The sequence below is a fragment of the Hypomesus nipponensis genome, chromosome 18 (genome assembly GCF_054491055.1).
Source record: "Hypomesus nipponensis isolate SF chromosome 18, ASM5449105v1, whole genome shotgun sequence".
Lineage (NCBI taxonomy): Eukaryota > Metazoa > Chordata > Actinopteri > Osmeriformes > Osmeridae > Hypomesus > Hypomesus nipponensis.
The window spans coordinates 19,968,877-19,984,924 of record NC_140378.1 but is presented as its reverse complement, the minus strand read 5'-3'; the positions used below and the strand labels follow the sequence as shown (position 1 = coordinate 19,984,924).

At 48.3% G+C, this 16,048-nt stretch overlaps 1 protein-coding gene across 2 annotated transcripts; it reads right to left on the bottom strand.

The window, feature by feature from the left end:
- Nucleotides 1-103: 103 nt before the first annotated feature.
- Nucleotides 104-9,191, bottom strand: perm1a (PPARGC1 and ESRR induced regulator, muscle 1a). 2 transcript variants are annotated; one of them, XM_084680986.1, is made up of 4 exons: nt 9,050-9,191; nt 4,862-8,460; nt 2,382-2,498; nt 104-1,155 (listed from the first exon to the last, which is right to left on the bottom strand). In XM_084680986.1, exons 2-4 carry the CDS (start codon nt 8,424-8,426, stop codon nt 1,046-1,048), a joined length of 3,792 nt encoding a protein of 1,263 aa, XP_084537112.1. In that variant the 5' UTR covers nt 8,427-8,460; nt 9,050-9,191; the 3' UTR covers nt 104-1,045. The 2 variants fall into 2 exon arrangements, with proteins under 2 accessions (XP_084537112.1, XP_084537113.1); XM_084680987.1 differs by lacking the exon at nt 9,050-9,191 and having other exon boundaries at nt 4,862-8,686.
- Nucleotides 9,192-16,048: the final 6,857 nt, after the last annotated feature.

The window sequence follows — 16,048 nt, the reverse complement described above, 5'->3', positions numbered from 1 at the left end:
GAAAGATGTACAATGTAAGGTTATTTGGCATGATTCATAATGTTATCCTGTGGCGCCCTCTGTTGTCTGAAGTGTGTAACTGCAGCACAAACAGCACTCCAACGACAGAAATACTTTTTATTTCAGTTGAAAGGAACGTCAGCCACAGCTCACAGAGCAATTCAGAACATAGCAGATGGAAACATAAAAAAATAGTATCTACGATCAAATGAAACATCCCTTCTCTGCTGATGAAACCAGATTTGAAACTTCATTTGACAGGAGTTTTTGTTTTTTTTACACTGGAAGTTTGTGTAGCATTTACACTTGCATTTTTACATTTAAGAGCATTTGTCTGTATATCAGAAACACAACCAAAATGTATTGGTGTGTTTCTCTGTTGTTACACATTACCTGTAGGTGGTGTGTTTCACTCAAGCTTTCAATCACACGTTATCCTCCCATGACCTTTCACCTCTAGGACCTCTTTTAATACATATTGGGTCAGTTTGAGTTAAGTAATTAGTTTACTTCATACCTAAGTTTGAGTCAGTTCAAGGGGTAAACCCTTAAAGAAGCTTCCCCAGAAAGAAAATAACATCCATGAACATTCACAATATGTGTCTATAAAAATTGCAAACATTTTGAACACTGCACATCAAAATCTGCCTCTGTATCTCTAAAACCAGATATCAAGTTTATATGTTTTTAGAGGCAATGGGACGCATGCAGGCTTGAGCCTAACATAGCGTTCAGTCATTAGTTTTCCATGAAATAATACTTAGTTTTTCTTTCATTTTCCATGAAATAATACAAAGTCTCCTTCTGGTTTTCCATGAAATAAAACAGTCTTTTTCTAGTTTTCCATTAAATAATTCAGGTTATTTCTCTAGTTTTCCATGAAACAATACTTAGTTTCTTCTTAATTTTCCACAAAATAATACAAAGTCTCTCTGGTTTTCCATGGAAAAAAGGTTGGAGTGATGTTTCGGAATATAAAGTCTCTCTGGTTTTCCATGGAAAAAAGGTTGGTATGATGTTCCGGAGAAGGCCGGATGATCCCCGATCACGTGGAAGGAGTGTGACGCAGCGTTTCCCCTCGCCCCGCCTCCCCCTCCCTGGCATGCCTCCTCAAGTATCGGATGGCAGAGAGGGCGCTGACGTTCGCCAGCAGGACTGGACCGTTCAGCGCCACCAGCGGGAAAAGAACAAGCAAACACATCACGTCTTTCCTATATGAGGTATGAGTCACAATGCGATCACGTCATATTGGAAATTACTAGAGGAACAGTCACAAGACATCAGCACTGCCCTGCACAGGACTCAAAGACTAATTATTGTTCGTTATAATTAATTGATGCTATGTACATACCATAAAATACTTCAGTAAACCCATACACACAAAGAACGGATCTCCTCTTAAAGTCAAATCCAGGGGCATGGGTTTGTTTTCCAATGTGGGTGGGACAGCTTGAATTTCTTTTACTGAGGATACGTTAAACATAATTTTCGTAATAAAAGTAGGGGAGACAGATTTGCCGTTTAATATAAGTGTCTGGGTCTCGTCCCACTCATTATAAACAAACCTACCCTCCTCCTCCCTACTCTCCTCCTCCCTACCCTCTTCCTCCCTACTCTCCTTCTCCCTACTCTCCTTCTCCCTACTCTCCTCCTCCCTACTCTCCTCCCTACTCTCCTCCTCCCTACTCTCCTCCTCCCTACTCTCTTCCTCCCTACTCTCCTTCTCCCTACTCTCCTCCTCCCTACTCTCCTCCTCCCTACTCTCCTCCTCCCTACCCTCTTCCTCCCTACTCTCTTCCTCCCTACTCTCCTTCTCCCTACTCTCCTCCTCCCTACTCTCCTCCTCCCTACTCTCCTCCTCCCTACTCTCTTCCTCCCTACTCTCCTTCTCCCTACTCTCCTTCTCCCTACTCTCCTTCTCCCTACTCTCCTCCTCCCTACCCTCTTCCTCCCTACTCTCCTCCTCCCTACTCTCCTCCTCCCTACTCTCCTCCTCCCTACTCTCCTCCTCCCTACTCTCCTCCTCCCTACCCTCCTCCTCCCTACCCTCTTCCTCCCTACTCTCCTCCTCCCTACTCTCCTCCTCCCTACTCTCCTCCTCCCTACCCTCCTCCTCCCTACTCTCCTCCTCCCTACTCTCCTCCTCCCTACTCTCCTCCTCCCTACTCTCCTCCTCCCTACCCTCCTCCTCCCTACCCTCCTCCTCCCTACTCTCCTCCTCCCTACCCTCCTCCTCCCTACTCTCCTTCTCCCTACCCTCCTTCTCCCTACCCTCTTCCTCCCTACCCTCCTCCTCCCTACTCTCCTTCTCCCTACTGTCCCTGTCATACAGCAGATCACACAGACTTGAAACAAACGCTGATCTTTGGTTCTGCACGTACCGGCCTTCCACGCGTCTCCCACTTGTGGATTGGCAGACTTCAGCACCCAAGAGGCAAATGCGATGCACACCAAGCACATGTCCGTCTGCCTGACGTTCAGCAGAGGAGCATCCTGCCCTACAGCACCAGGAGGGAGAGGCAGAACAAGGTTAGGAGAAACCAGCCTTCGGTAGCTCCTCATGTAGGCTGAGGCCCTACTGCAGCAGCCTGGGTTTGAATCCGGCCACCGCACTTCGCTGCATGTCTTCCACCCTCTCTCTCTCTTTCTCTTCCTGCCTTTCCTGTCACAATTCCCTTAAAAAATGTCCAATAAAGTATTAAAAAAAGGCCACACGCTAAAAAATAAAATAAACACTAGTATGGAAACACCAAATGTTTTAAAATAAAAAAATTCTACTGTGGATGCTTGACATAAATGTATCTGCGAGGATGGTGTAGCGTTTATGCTATACAGTATACTACAAGCAATGTAACAGTAGACACACAGCTGACCTATCATGCAATGACACTGTAGTTGGAGGCGCTAAGGGCCAGAGCCTTTCCCCTGAGCTGGCTCTGCACCAGAAAAACTGAACAAAATGTTCAATGGTGATACGACACTCTTCAGCTGTCCTGAGTCCTTAAAGAATCAGAATGGAAAACATTCCAGGCTAAAGGACATGGGCTCATTGTTGTGAAGTGACGACTCTGGAGGAGGGGATCCCTCACTGAACTGCTCCTCGCAAGATTTCTTTAATTTATTCTCTAAGATTTCCTGGGAGTTTTTTCTTGTCTTCCTTGAGGGTTGACACTGCTTGTAAAAAGGGCTACACAAATACGTTTTGTTTCGCTGTGTTTTGGGAGAGAGTGATTATCCCTGATCTCACTTTTTTCCAGCAGCTGTTCATCAGCCCAACAATTCACGACTCAAATAATTTAGCTGTACACAACTTCCTGTTCTATTACACCAGCTTACCTCAACCCTGGTCCTCATGTCCCCCCCTGCCTTGCATGTTTTAGACGTGTCCCTGATTGAAAACACCTGAATCAAATGAAGGTGTTGTCATCAGCCTTCTGCTGAGCTCACCCATTCTTTAGAACCAGGTGTGTTGGAGCACGGAAACATCTAGAACATGCAGGGCAGAGGGTCCCGACAACCAGGGCTCAGAAAGACTGTCTGTGACAAGATCAGACTCCCGCTACAGGCCTCGGCAACCTGAGCTGATTCCAAACACTGAAACTAGATCTTTGTGGTACCGTGGAGCACGTAAGAGTCCTATAGAAGAACCTTGTGAACTCTTCAACACAACATCACACAGAGTGCAAATCCCACATCCCTAAACTCATAATTCAATGTTTTCGATTACTCATACTTTGATTATTTGATAAGTAGTTCGCTAAGATGTTGGATCTCTATGGAAATGCACCTTTGGCTACCTAAGCGCCACTATTTTTATATAATCCCCTGAAGCCAAGCATGAGAAGACTGTTGGCACGGCGCAGGATGGACAGGACCCCCACATGGAGGGAAGACGAGTTATCACGTACAGCCATTCCTCTGGCACAGCTCAGCACCACTACGTGCTGATCAGTCAGTGTCCTTCACAGAGCCCCCGGAGGACACAGCCGTGTGGTGGGACGAGCACCAGTGACGTCACACACACAGCACCATGACAGAGGCCCTCCTCCTCCCCAGAGCACCATGACAGAGGCCCCCCTCCTCCCCAGAGCACCATGACAGAGGCCCTCCTCCTCCTCCCCCCCAGAGCACCATGACAGAGGGCCCCCTCCTCCTCCCCCCTCCTCCTCCTCCCCCCCAGAGCACCATGACAGAGGGCCCCCTCCTCCTCCTCCCCCCCAGAGCACCATGAGAGAGGCCCCCCCCCTCCTCCTCCCCAGAGCACTATGACAGAGGGCCCCCTCCTCCTCCTGCCCCCCAGAGCACCATGACAGAGGCCCCCCTCCTCCTCCCCCCTCCTCCTCCCCCCCAGAGCACCACGACAGAGGGCCCCCCTCCTCCCTCCCTCCTCCTCCTCCCCCCAGAACACCATGACAGAGGCCCCCTCCTCCTCTCCCCCTCCTCCTCCCCCCTCCTCCTCCCCCCAGAGCACCATGACAGAGGGGCCCCCCCCTCCTCCTCCCCCCTCCTCCTCCCCCCCAGAGCACCATGACAGAGCCCCCTCCCTCTGGGGGAGGAAGGGGGGGGGGGCAAGCTGGGGCCAGGTGTATTGGTAAAGGGGCCAGTTACGTACAAAATTATTGTTATCATATATGTCATATAGTTTTCTTCACTGCATTAACAGGCAAAAGATCCATGTGTATAGTTATTCAGACTCCCCATTTAGGGGGGCACAAGGGGGTCCAGGCTTGTTGGACCCTTCATAGGGACACTGGCTGTCCCTGCTTCATTCTATTACAATCCTCCTTAGAAAAAGTATGAGGAAATATGAGCACAGGATTCTGACATAAGAAATAACACGAAATAAAAAATGTAGTCTTACTTGGATTAGCAACAGCTATCTGTAGGTCATCGTGTCTCAAAGGCTGCTCTGCTAGCTGTCTGACGAGCCTGTCGCTGAAGTTGTACAACAGAGGGTCAAGGAAGGGCTGGACTTGGTTACCAAGTACTTTGATTGGTTGGATTGTCCTCTGCACTAACTTCCTGTTTTGATTAACAGGTACCAAAGCCAAGGAGTCTGATGTTGGTCTCTGGTAGGTGGACCCAGGAAACCGGACATTCCTTAAAGAAAGCCCATTTTTCCAGAAGACATTCCCACCCTGGTCCCAGTCAGAGAAGAAGTTCTCATAGATATCTGGTCCTGTGGAAGCACCTTGAATCTCACCGTCCTTAAGAGTGAACCTTGACACAACGCGAATTGGTGCCCGGCTTTCGCAATCCTCCTCGTCAGATTCCGTGGACGAATCGTCAGAGGAGGACGAGGGGAAGAAATGGTCGTACGCATCAGGGAACTGGAGGTTCCTGTTGGCGGTTCGCGAGCAGGAAAAGATGGGAACCGTTTGGTTTTTGTTGTGTCCTTCATCTAGGAGAGGGTAGAAGAAGCTGTCCACCTCGAAGTCTGAGAAGAAGTGATCATACGTCTCAGCGACTGAGTTTCCACTGGCGTAGGAAGCGGCCGTTGTCTGCATGTTGTCTGTGTCAGACTGACAGGGTTCGGATGTTGAACCTGTAAAGAAATATCTGAAGATATCTGTGACAGAGAAGCTGTAGCTTTGTGTGGTGACTTGTTCAGAAAAAGAAGATGGAGGTGAAGAGTCTCGCTCGCAGTCTCGTCTCAGTGTGTGCTCTTCACTGAAGAGCTCTGTGTCATATTCGCCTTCCTCGGCGATGACAGTTGGTAAAACCCGACTTTTAAGCGATTGACCTAAAGGTTTAGACTCCAGAGCAGGCAAGTTCTGTATGCTTCTGTTTTTGTACATTTTCTTTACGTAGTATTTTTGGGGACTGCCAGAGATTAGTTGCTGGGGTAAATCCTTCACAAGGGTTACATTATCAGAACACGTCTCAGTTCCCGGGCCTACAGAGTCATGTTTACTTTCCCACAAGACGCCACTAGAGTCGGGAGAAACATCACCCGCATCAGGATCAGTGATTGGATTTGAATCTTCGTCAAAACTTGAGATGTGGAACACTTCATCGGACAGCTGAGGGTTCGAATCCCCCCGTTGACCGAAATATCCGGAGTCCACAGCCTCCACAGGCTCTGCCGTCCCACCGTCTGGCGGAGGAACGGGGTGCTGGACGGCGCCGATCCCTCGCAAACGCAAGATGTCGTTGATGGTCATCTGCTCCATATCCTTCCAGAAAGAGGACATGGCGTGCACGGTCATCCTGGGGTCGGTTGTGTTCCCTGTCACCTGGCTCTCCCCTCCCCTGGCTCTGGCATCCTCTGTGGACAGCAGTGAATAAGCTCTGAGCTCTGTGTCGTTTTCACAGATATCTTGGCTTTCGTTTCTGTCAGTTATTTCACTTGTGTCTGCGATCGGGGGGGTACCACAGTACGTGATCAGTGTATCAGGGCTTTTAGATGATGTAGGGGATGCATCGGTGTGTTTTGAAACTGGCAGTACTGTTGAAAATGTTACGTTAGACTCATTTACTCTGTTTTGGCTGCCTTTGAAAGCAGACAAACTCGATTTGTTTTCCTCAGAGATAGGACATTTTAAACTGCTCTGTTGATCAACTTTCAAAACATGTGAGAGTGCTGACATGGTGTCTGTTTCATTCGCTGGGCACACAGTCTGATAAATATATTCTTTATAGTGTGTTTGACTGTTTCCTGTCTCTGGTTCTGAGTGGTAGCTGCTTCTGTGAGGAAACAATAACTCGTCAGACAACAGAGTTAAATCAGTACGTGCCTCTTTTTGGATCTCCCTGAAGTCTAAACTAGGTGAACTTGTGAACTTTAGCTGCATTTCCCCACCCACAGACTGCCCCTGTGTGTCTAACCCCATCATGCTGTCTGTGACAACACACAAAGTGTCTTGTTTAGGTGAAATAAAACCTGTGGCGATGAAATCCTCCATATTCATCAATTCTCGATCCATGTCCTGTTGAGGCTCATTTGTTAGTATTTTTATTTTTGTATTATTCACTTGAGGCTCATGCTCTGTCTGGCTTGTTGCCAGGCTACCAGTACTTGCTGGCTCACCACCAACACAGGTGGCACACGAGGCCGACAACCCGGCACATTCTTTGAATTCAATTGATGCTTGTAATGCTGATCCGCTGCATGGCTGTAAATTAGTTGCCACTTTATCACCACCATAGCTTGGTGTTGACAGGTCTTTGTCATCAACTAGACTTTGTGGAGGTTGGATGTGCTCAATCATAAAACCATCGCAACAATCCCTAGTTAACTTAGCCCGAGGACTCATTTCAGCTGCCCAAGATGCTCGCGTTTCCTCGTCCGAGTCACTATGGTTGGCTAAAACCTGCCTCTCGTAACTGCACCCAGCCTCCACAGGCTCCATGCTAGCTCGTTTCTTCCTCCTCTTCTTCTTCCTGTTGTGAGCTGCCGGGGATAACTCCTGGTTGGCTACTCTGCTCACACCTAGCTGGCAGGACTCTGGGTTTGACAACCCAACACATTTGCTCTCCTCTGCCTCGTTATCACAATGAATCACATCTAGGTTAACGGGGGGCTTCTCCTGGAGGGGAGGGTTTCTCTTCAGCACCGGCTGATCAGCCAAGTCGTCTCCAGGCCTCAGATCATCCATGGGTTTAGCCACCCATGTCTGTGAGCTCTGGGGTAACTTTCCAGGGGCAGAGGGCAGGTCTAGGCAGACACTATGGTCAGGAGACGGATCCTCCTCATCCCTCGTCTTTATTGGTTTGTGAGCCGTCGTCACCGACCACTCCTCCTCTCTGATGACCATCTCCGTGTCCAGAAAGAGTTTGTTTGCCTCATCCTGAGACTCGTAGTGTGTGCGTTCAGAAGCCATTTTAAAATCAGCACCGGTGTCTTCACCCATTGTGGTGCAGTGGGAGTCATCTGGCCCTGCCGTGTCTTTCCCATCTGCTGTTTCACTAATGGCAGACTGGGAGTTGAACTCGAGGATGTTTGCTGGCAAAGCAGCGAGGTTGGCTGGCGACCCGTTGCTACACGCCTCCTCCCTCTGCACTGCCTCTCCAGTTTTTCCAATTGCCGTTGTGCCGGGCTCAATAAGCTGCCCTGTCTCTGTGAAACTCCTAAGCCTCTCAAAGAACCTATTTACAGATTCCAGGTGCACATCTTCCTCACTCCCCGAGAGGATATTCTCCGAAACACCAACAGCATATTTTCTGAGGTAATTCGGCAAGGGGGACCCTTCGCGATCGGGGGGGCCGTCGGAAGGACGGCCCCCCTCTTCCAGGAAGGCCGCTCCCAGGTTGGGTTCGACGAGAGCCTTGCTCGACTGAGCTGACCCCAAATCGTCGAGGTCACTCATGCCGGAGTCGTCCGTTCCGGCCTGCGTGGGAGAGAGGAGGGAGCACTCCTCGCTCTCCTGGAAGAAGCAGTCCCAGTCGCGGTCCGAGATCTCCACGCTGTATTCAAAGTCATCCATCGCGAGGGAAAGATCGAGGCGGTTTCACCGCAAACTGCAAGATCAATGGACACGGGCAGTGAATGTTACAGCAAACTTTGCAAAAAAGGTTTACATTTCCCCTATACCTTTGGAGACTCGACAGAGTAGGTTGTGGATACACAGCAAATGTAGTTACATACAGGAATCATGTCTGAATATACTAATATGTGTGTGGCTATTTATGTACCTTTGAAGTGTATCAAGACACATTATTCCAGTGACATGACATGACAACTGTGTTGACTTTCTGGATAGGTCAGATAATCGCACAATTGTGCAACATTGCATAAATGATACCTAACACAAGTCTTTAATCTCCTTCACTGATAATAACTAGTTTCTGCGGATGTTTTGATTTTATTCTTAGAGCCAATGACTAATCAATGCCTGCTGTCATTGCTTCTTGGAAAACTAAACACTTAAATCCAAACCCATAAAATTAATTTCACACTCTCATACAAGCCTAGTATACAAACCACTCCTAAAATTGCTGCAGAACAAACAAAACCAACACCCTTATATATTTCCCCGCTCTACTCCAAATCCACAGAGTCCAGTTTAAGTGCAGCTAAACACACCATCAGGATCTTCACTGTGCCTACCTGTTAAGACTCCGTCTGTGCTCCAAGTCCCAGGGTCTAATCTGGGTTCCCTGCGCTAGCATGGTGTGTGTGTGTGTGTGTGGGTCCGTGTTCTCAGTCTCCGCGTGAGAGTGCGCCACGCGCGGCGTGCAGTGTGATTCTGTTCTAAATAGAGTAACAGGTCTGATCCCATGTGACGCTTCACGCTGCGCCCGCGTCCCCTAACAGCAGCACAGAGGTGTAGAGTTTCGGGACTCTAAATAGAGTCCACACAACACTACAAGTGCTGGGGGGGATGTAGAGAGTAGATTACGTTATTATTGTGTGACTTTCTCGTCTAAAATTCAAGTTGTCCCTACGGAGAGTTAGAGGAAACATAAAGAACACGTGTGAACTAAATACAAAGGGTTTTTCTTGTTTATATTATGAATTGTATATGGTATGGTATTTATTTCTTCTTTTTTGTAAAAAAATAATAATCTTATTTCAGGATGGAGAGAGAGTGGCAACTGACACCCTTGGATTCGCCAGAGTGTTTCTAGGACAACAACCAGCCAGTCAGCTGATATATCCGGCATGATGTCACAGAGAGTGATTTCACTAAGATATTCAACAAGAATACCAGAGGAGCTTTGGGTGTCGCAGTTCAAGTGTCCGAGCAGGCCAGGGTGTGTGTGTGTGTGTGTGTGGCGGTGTGTCTGTGTGTGTGGTGAGGTGTGTGTGGTGGTATGTGTGTGTGTGTGGTGAGGTGTGTGTGGTGGTATGTGTGTGGTGGTGTGTGGTGGTATGTGTGTGTGTGTGGTGGTGTGTGTGTGTGGTGTGTGTGTGTGTGGTGGTTTGTGTGTGTGTGTGTGGTGGTGTGTATGTGTGTGTGGTGGTATGTGTGTGTGTGTGTGTGGTGGTGTGTGTGTGTGTGTGTGGTGGTGTGTGTCATGAACTGATTCATGTGACTCTCATCTGACGTGACCCATGTCACACACACAGTTTCCACATCATGACACTTGGTGGTGCAGTGGTCTGTTAAGTAGTACCTCTAGTCTACACTACAGGAATCACAGTGGTGTGGTGGTCACTAAAATACCTCTAGTCTACACTACAGGAATCACAAATTAGCTGAAGATATACTAATTTTACAATAGTGGAGGTTGTTAAGTAGGTACAGTATCTATCTACAGTATGGACAGAGATGGGAAGTAACAAAGTACTTAAATGGGTTTTGCTGATATCGGTACTTTGCTCCATTATTAATTTTTCCGACAACTTTTTACTTTCACTCCTTGTGTAAAAAGAAAGTTTTGAAAGGTTGAAAAACTATTTTCTACAAAAGTTTTGAAGGTTTCGAAAATATTTTCTACAAAAAGTTTTGAAAGGTTTAGAAAATATTTTCTCCAAAAGTTGCAAAAGGTTGAAAATATATTTTCTCAAAAAATTGCAAAAGGTTGAAAAAATATTTACATAAAAATGATACATTATGGATGAAACAGAGTTAGCGATGTCTCCATGACTGAGAACAGAGACATTCCTGATCACCCATGGCCACATATGAGGGAGATGTTCGAAATTATCGGTGTCTCAAAGCACTCCAAGGAATGCGCTGCATGTTTATAGTCTTTTTGTATTAATATGATGTAACGTCAAACAGGTAGTAGTATTGGTCCAGTTCCCAGCATGACACTATAACAGGTGTAGTCATGGCAACTTTTTACTGAAGTGTATGTCAGAGCCCACACTTCTTTACTTTAACTTGAGTGAAAAAGTGTAGTCAGTTACTTCACTTTTACCAGTCTTTTTAAACATGAGTATATGAACTTCTACTTGAGTGAAGGACGTGAGTACTTTTGCCATCTCCGAGTAAAGATGGGATGGGTGTAACTCAAAGCTTAAAGCCTTAGACTGCAGATCAAACTCATATCTAAAAAAGTGTAGTCATGAAGTGAAAAAAAATCACTTTAGTGGCAAATATATGACAAAAGATAAATACATGGAATAAAAATGTCGCAAAGATTACTAAAGCTAGATTGACGAGAACTGCTGTTCCACAGTCCGTCTGCAGTAACAGACATGCTTTAGGCTGTGTACTCTGGGGTCAGGGTGAGTCCCTGGTAGCTGCTATCAGGCTGACTTAATGAGGACAATAGGATTACAGGGTCCCCCCCCCTTGCTGTCAAAATGTCACTCACCTTAAAGTCGTAGAGACAGCATATCTGGCAGGATCTCATCGGCACTTGACAGGGTGCAGATGTTTCTCTGTCAGTGCTGCAGCTTAGGAATTATATTTATTTATATAAAAACAAAAACATGTCCTGAAAGCACGTCAGTGTTTCCTCTAAGAGTGTTTCCTCTAAGAGTGTTTTCTCTAAGAGGTTGCACTTGCTTGAATGGGGAAATTCTAACATTGTAACTGAGTGATGCACCAGCTGGATTGCTGTCTTCAGAGGGAGGGGGTTGTGTGTGTGTGTGTGTGTGTGTATGTGTGTGTGCGTGTGTGTGTATGGGGGGGTAGTTGAGCCATCTGAATTTGCATCAAGCACTCACACATTCAACAGGCTGTAACCACAGACAGTTTGCCTAATTGTCTCCACTACGGTTGATTATAGGAAAGCTGCCTGTCTAATTAGCAGCGAGCCACAGGCTGGGCAATGTGCCCAAGAAGGCCCTGCCTCTCTCTTTCTCTCTCTCCTCTATTACTCGTTCTCTCTCTCCCTCTCCAACCGCTCTCTCAATTCCTCCCTTTCTCTCTCGGTCTCTCTCCCTTCGTCTTTCCTTCCCTCTCTCGATTTCTCTCTCTACCTCTCATGCCCCTCTCAGTCTCTCTCTCCCACCTCCCTTCCTCCTTTTCTCTCTCGGGTCTCTCTCTCTCTCTTTCTCTCTCTCTCTCTCTCTCTCTCTCTCTCTCTCTCAGGCAGGGGATAAAGAAACCCTAGCCCGGGCTAGTGTGGCTGCTCCACCTTGGGCAGGGCGGCCCTGTGGCCCTTCAGGATGCGGGTGGGATTTTGTTTTTCTGTCGAGGATTAGGACCCTCATAAATCACTTCTCAGGATTAAGATCGAAATCTGTTTGGACTACTCAACGGCGGCTAATGCGACGGAGGTCCTACCTCATTGTTTTGCCCGTGTTGGCCCAAACGATTTGGCGTCAATTAAACAAAGCCTTGTAAACAACATGTGTACAGGGCCAAGCCCAAAGACAAGGAGGGGGTGGGTGGGTTTCTTCAGAAATCGAGGGGTTTGTGTTGTAGTTGGTACTTTCGTGATCCCCAAGGGGTAAATGTGGTGTTGGAGCAGGCAAAGAGGGTCTCTGAGAAATATACAAAACGTAGAAAACACAGATGTACAAAATACCCAATACCTGTTAAGACACAGGGCTGAACAGGGGGTGAAACACAGCGTTAATGTAGGATTAGGGTTATGTATGTACAACAATCTAGGCTAGGCGAAGTGACACTGTCATGCCATGATTGGTGGCACACGAACAAACGCCATCTTATGGTAATAGTAAGTCTGAGACACATGCGGCTTAGGAGTATTTTTGGCAAGACAAAGTTGTCAAGTTGCACAAGTAGTTGGGTATTTAGAAGATTGGATTACTATCGAAGTATCCCGATATTTTTTACGGTAGTTTTCACACACATGGGACGCTACTTTGTCCCAAAGAAGGAACGTCGGCTACCACCTAGAACTCAACGGTCATTATGGTCCCAGTAAAAAAACATAATTGCTGAAAGTTGATAGCGTCGCCTGAGGCAAATGGAGGCGGGAGCCTGCACGTGGGATCAACAAGACAAAACCTTATTGTTATCCTCGTCTCGAGCTCATCTAATTCATCATCCACCTCGTGTCACCTGGACCCATTGAGAAATATCAGGCTCTAATTACAGACTTACTTTACCTTCGGTAATGCGCTAAACCTTTTCTTAAAACAAAGACTTAGCTTTAGCACGGATTAATACGATGGATGCTCAACCCCAGTTTTAATGCTCCAGTGTCAGATTTAGGTAAACTACTGTAGCCGACTGTTTGGGTTCATTTGAGATGGGGTCGTGTGGACAATAAACAAGGACACAAGCCCATCAATGCCTCGACCAAGACGGCACGGCACGTCTTCCTTTATTTTTTCTCTCACTCTTCCAACCGTCAGAAACCACAACCCCCCCTGTCACAATAAAAGCCCACAAGAAAATACCTTACACTACAGAGCAAAACAGCGACAACAGACAAACGTAAAGACAAACTGTTACACACTTTGGCAAATGTAGCCTAAATATGTAGTGTGCTTATTGAATTAAAAAGCATTACCGTTGTGAAAAGAACCACACTGCTGGTACAACAATCAGTTTGCCACGTTGCCTAATAGGTCTACATTAACTCGACATCAGAACCCGCCACAAGATGTCGATAAAGCGCTATCAAACTAAGCGTCGATACAAACGTTTTGACAAGATAACAAGGGGGAAAGCTATGCTTTGGAAAGGCTTCTAGTCCTCCTTTTCCCGGCCATTTGTTTTTCTTACTAATTTGCTTATATTAATCCTGGAGTTAACATTTCATATCCTACCAAAATAGGGGCACATTGCTTTCTTTATTAAGTATTCTTCCAACGGCTAAACCTTCTTTACAACAACAACATAAATATTAAAAAAAATGAATACATTACGTTAAATAGTCAAGAATAGTTGAGTTAGTTGCCCCAAACAGTTTCTGCTACTTGTAAGCTATACAATTACTTTTAGTTAGTTGGGAAGTAAAAACACTGTTCCTTCACAAAGTCTCCTGACCTGTAGTGTCTCTGCAGAATGGTGAAGCCGGTAGCCATCGCATCAGTCACCCACAAAAACAAGAACTGAAAAACGTCAAGGTTCTCATGACCTGGGACCAAAGATATTTGTAGGCCGTAGTTTAACAGTGGGCTTAATTCATCCTTAATTGACCCGGCCTTGAGGCAGTCTGACTGTGACATATTATCATTTATCAGTGTCTCCTCTGCGGCCTCTGGGTGCAACAGCTGAGGGGTGGAGGGGCAGAGGGAGAGGTGGAGGGGCAGAGGGAGAGGTGGAGGGGCAGAGGGAGAGGTGGAGGAGTGGAGGGGCAGAGGGAGAGGTGGAGGGGCAGAGGGAGAGGTGGAGGGGCAGAGGGAGAGGTGGAGGGGCAGAGGGAGAGGTGGAGGGGCAGAGGGAGAGGTGGAGGGGCAGAGGGAGAGGTGGAGGAGTGGAGGGAGAGGTGGAGGGGCAGAGGGAGAGGTGGAGGGGCAAAGGGAGAGGTGGAGGAGTGGAGGGAGAGGTGGAGGAATGGAGGGGTAGAGGGAGAGGTGGAGGGGCAGAGGGAGAGGTGGAGGGGCAGAGGGAGAGGTGGAGGGGCAGAGGGAGAGGTGGAGGGGCAGAGGGAGAGGTGGAGGGGCAGAGGGAGAGGTGGAGGGGCAGAGGGAGAGGTGGAGGAGTGGAGGGAGAGGTGGAGGGGCAGAGGGAGAGGTGGAGGGGCAAAGGGAGAGGTGGAGGAGTGGAGGGAGAGGTGGAGGAATGGAGGGGTAGAGGGAGAGGTGGAGGGGCAGAGGGAGAGGTGGAGGGGCAGAGGGAGAGCTGGAGGAGTGGAGGGAGAGGTGGAGGGGCAGAGGGAGAGGTGGAGGGGCAAAGGGAGAGGTGGAGGAGTGGAGGGAGAGGTGGAGGAGTGGAGGGGCAGAGGGAGAGGTGGAGGGGCAGAGGGAGAGGTGGAGGGGCAGAGGGAGAGGTGGAGGGGTAAAGGGAGAGGTGGAGGGGCAGAGGGAGAGGTGGAGGGGCAGAGGTAGAGGTGGAGGGGCAGAGGGAGAGGTGAAGGGGGAGAGGTGGAGGAGTGGAGGGAGAGGTGGAGGAGTGGAGGGAGAGGTGGAGGGGCAGAGGGAGAGGTGGAGGGGCAGAGGGAGAGGTGGAGGGAGAGGTGGAGGAGTGGAGGGGCAGAGGGAGAGGTGGAGGGGCAGAGGGAGAGGTGGAGGAGTGGAGGGAGAGGTGGAGGGGCAGAGGGAGAGGTGGAGGGGCAGAGGGAGGGGTGGAGGAGTGGAGGGGCAGAGGGAGAGGTGGGGGGGCAGAGGGAGAGGTGGAGGGGCAGAGGGAGGGGTGGAGGAGTGGAGGGAGGAGTGGAGGGTGAAATGGAGGGAGAGGTGTAGGAGTGGATGACTGGAGGGGTGGTCAAACCTGCCAACATAAGCTGCAGTCCAGATTTCCAGCAGCAGACGCATGACGAGACAGCAGCTATGTGCCTCAGGTGTCCGATGACCCTGGGTGTCACCGGCCTGTCTCTGCTCCCTCTGTCTCCCTCGTGACCAAGCACGACCCTCACACACACACACACACGCGCACACACACACACACACACACACACGACCCCCTCCCTTTTTTCCATGGTGCTAATTAGAGAGAAAAACCCTAACTGGGCTGAGTGTGTTTATTGTTGTGGTAGTTAGTTTGAGATCTCTTAGTTCCATCCCCCTCGGATGCAGTTTTACTTCTTTCTCAATCACACATTATTCTGTCTTGAGGAATAAGTCTGTAAACAGAGAAAAAAAGTGTTTTACAGCGAGTTAAAAACGTAATTAATGAACCCCCTCCACAAGCTTAGATAATCTAAAGTTAAGACCTGAACTGGCATTCAGCATATTCTGACGAAGAGTGGTTCCCAATCTTTGGGAACAATTACATGATAAGGATAAGATTATTATCTCATCCTGTCAGCTTCTATCAGCTGTTGAATACTTCCCTGTGAATCACCATCCTTCCAAACTGTTAACATCGTCCCTCATCACGCCCTGCGTCTTCATTGCCCCGTCATTCCTGAAAGGCACTGAGCTGTTTACTTAGGGTTAAACATGCTGGGAGGTCAGGGTTAATGAGTTACCTGGCGACAAAGCCTGGACAAGCCCCGCCCCCTCCGGCTGAGTGATGAGCTTCCTTCCTGTCGGGTCGCCAGGGGTTATCAGCGACGAGGTAACAATAGGAAGTGGCAGAGCCAATCACAACGCTGCCCTGCCACTCTCCACTTCCTGCATACCTTTGCG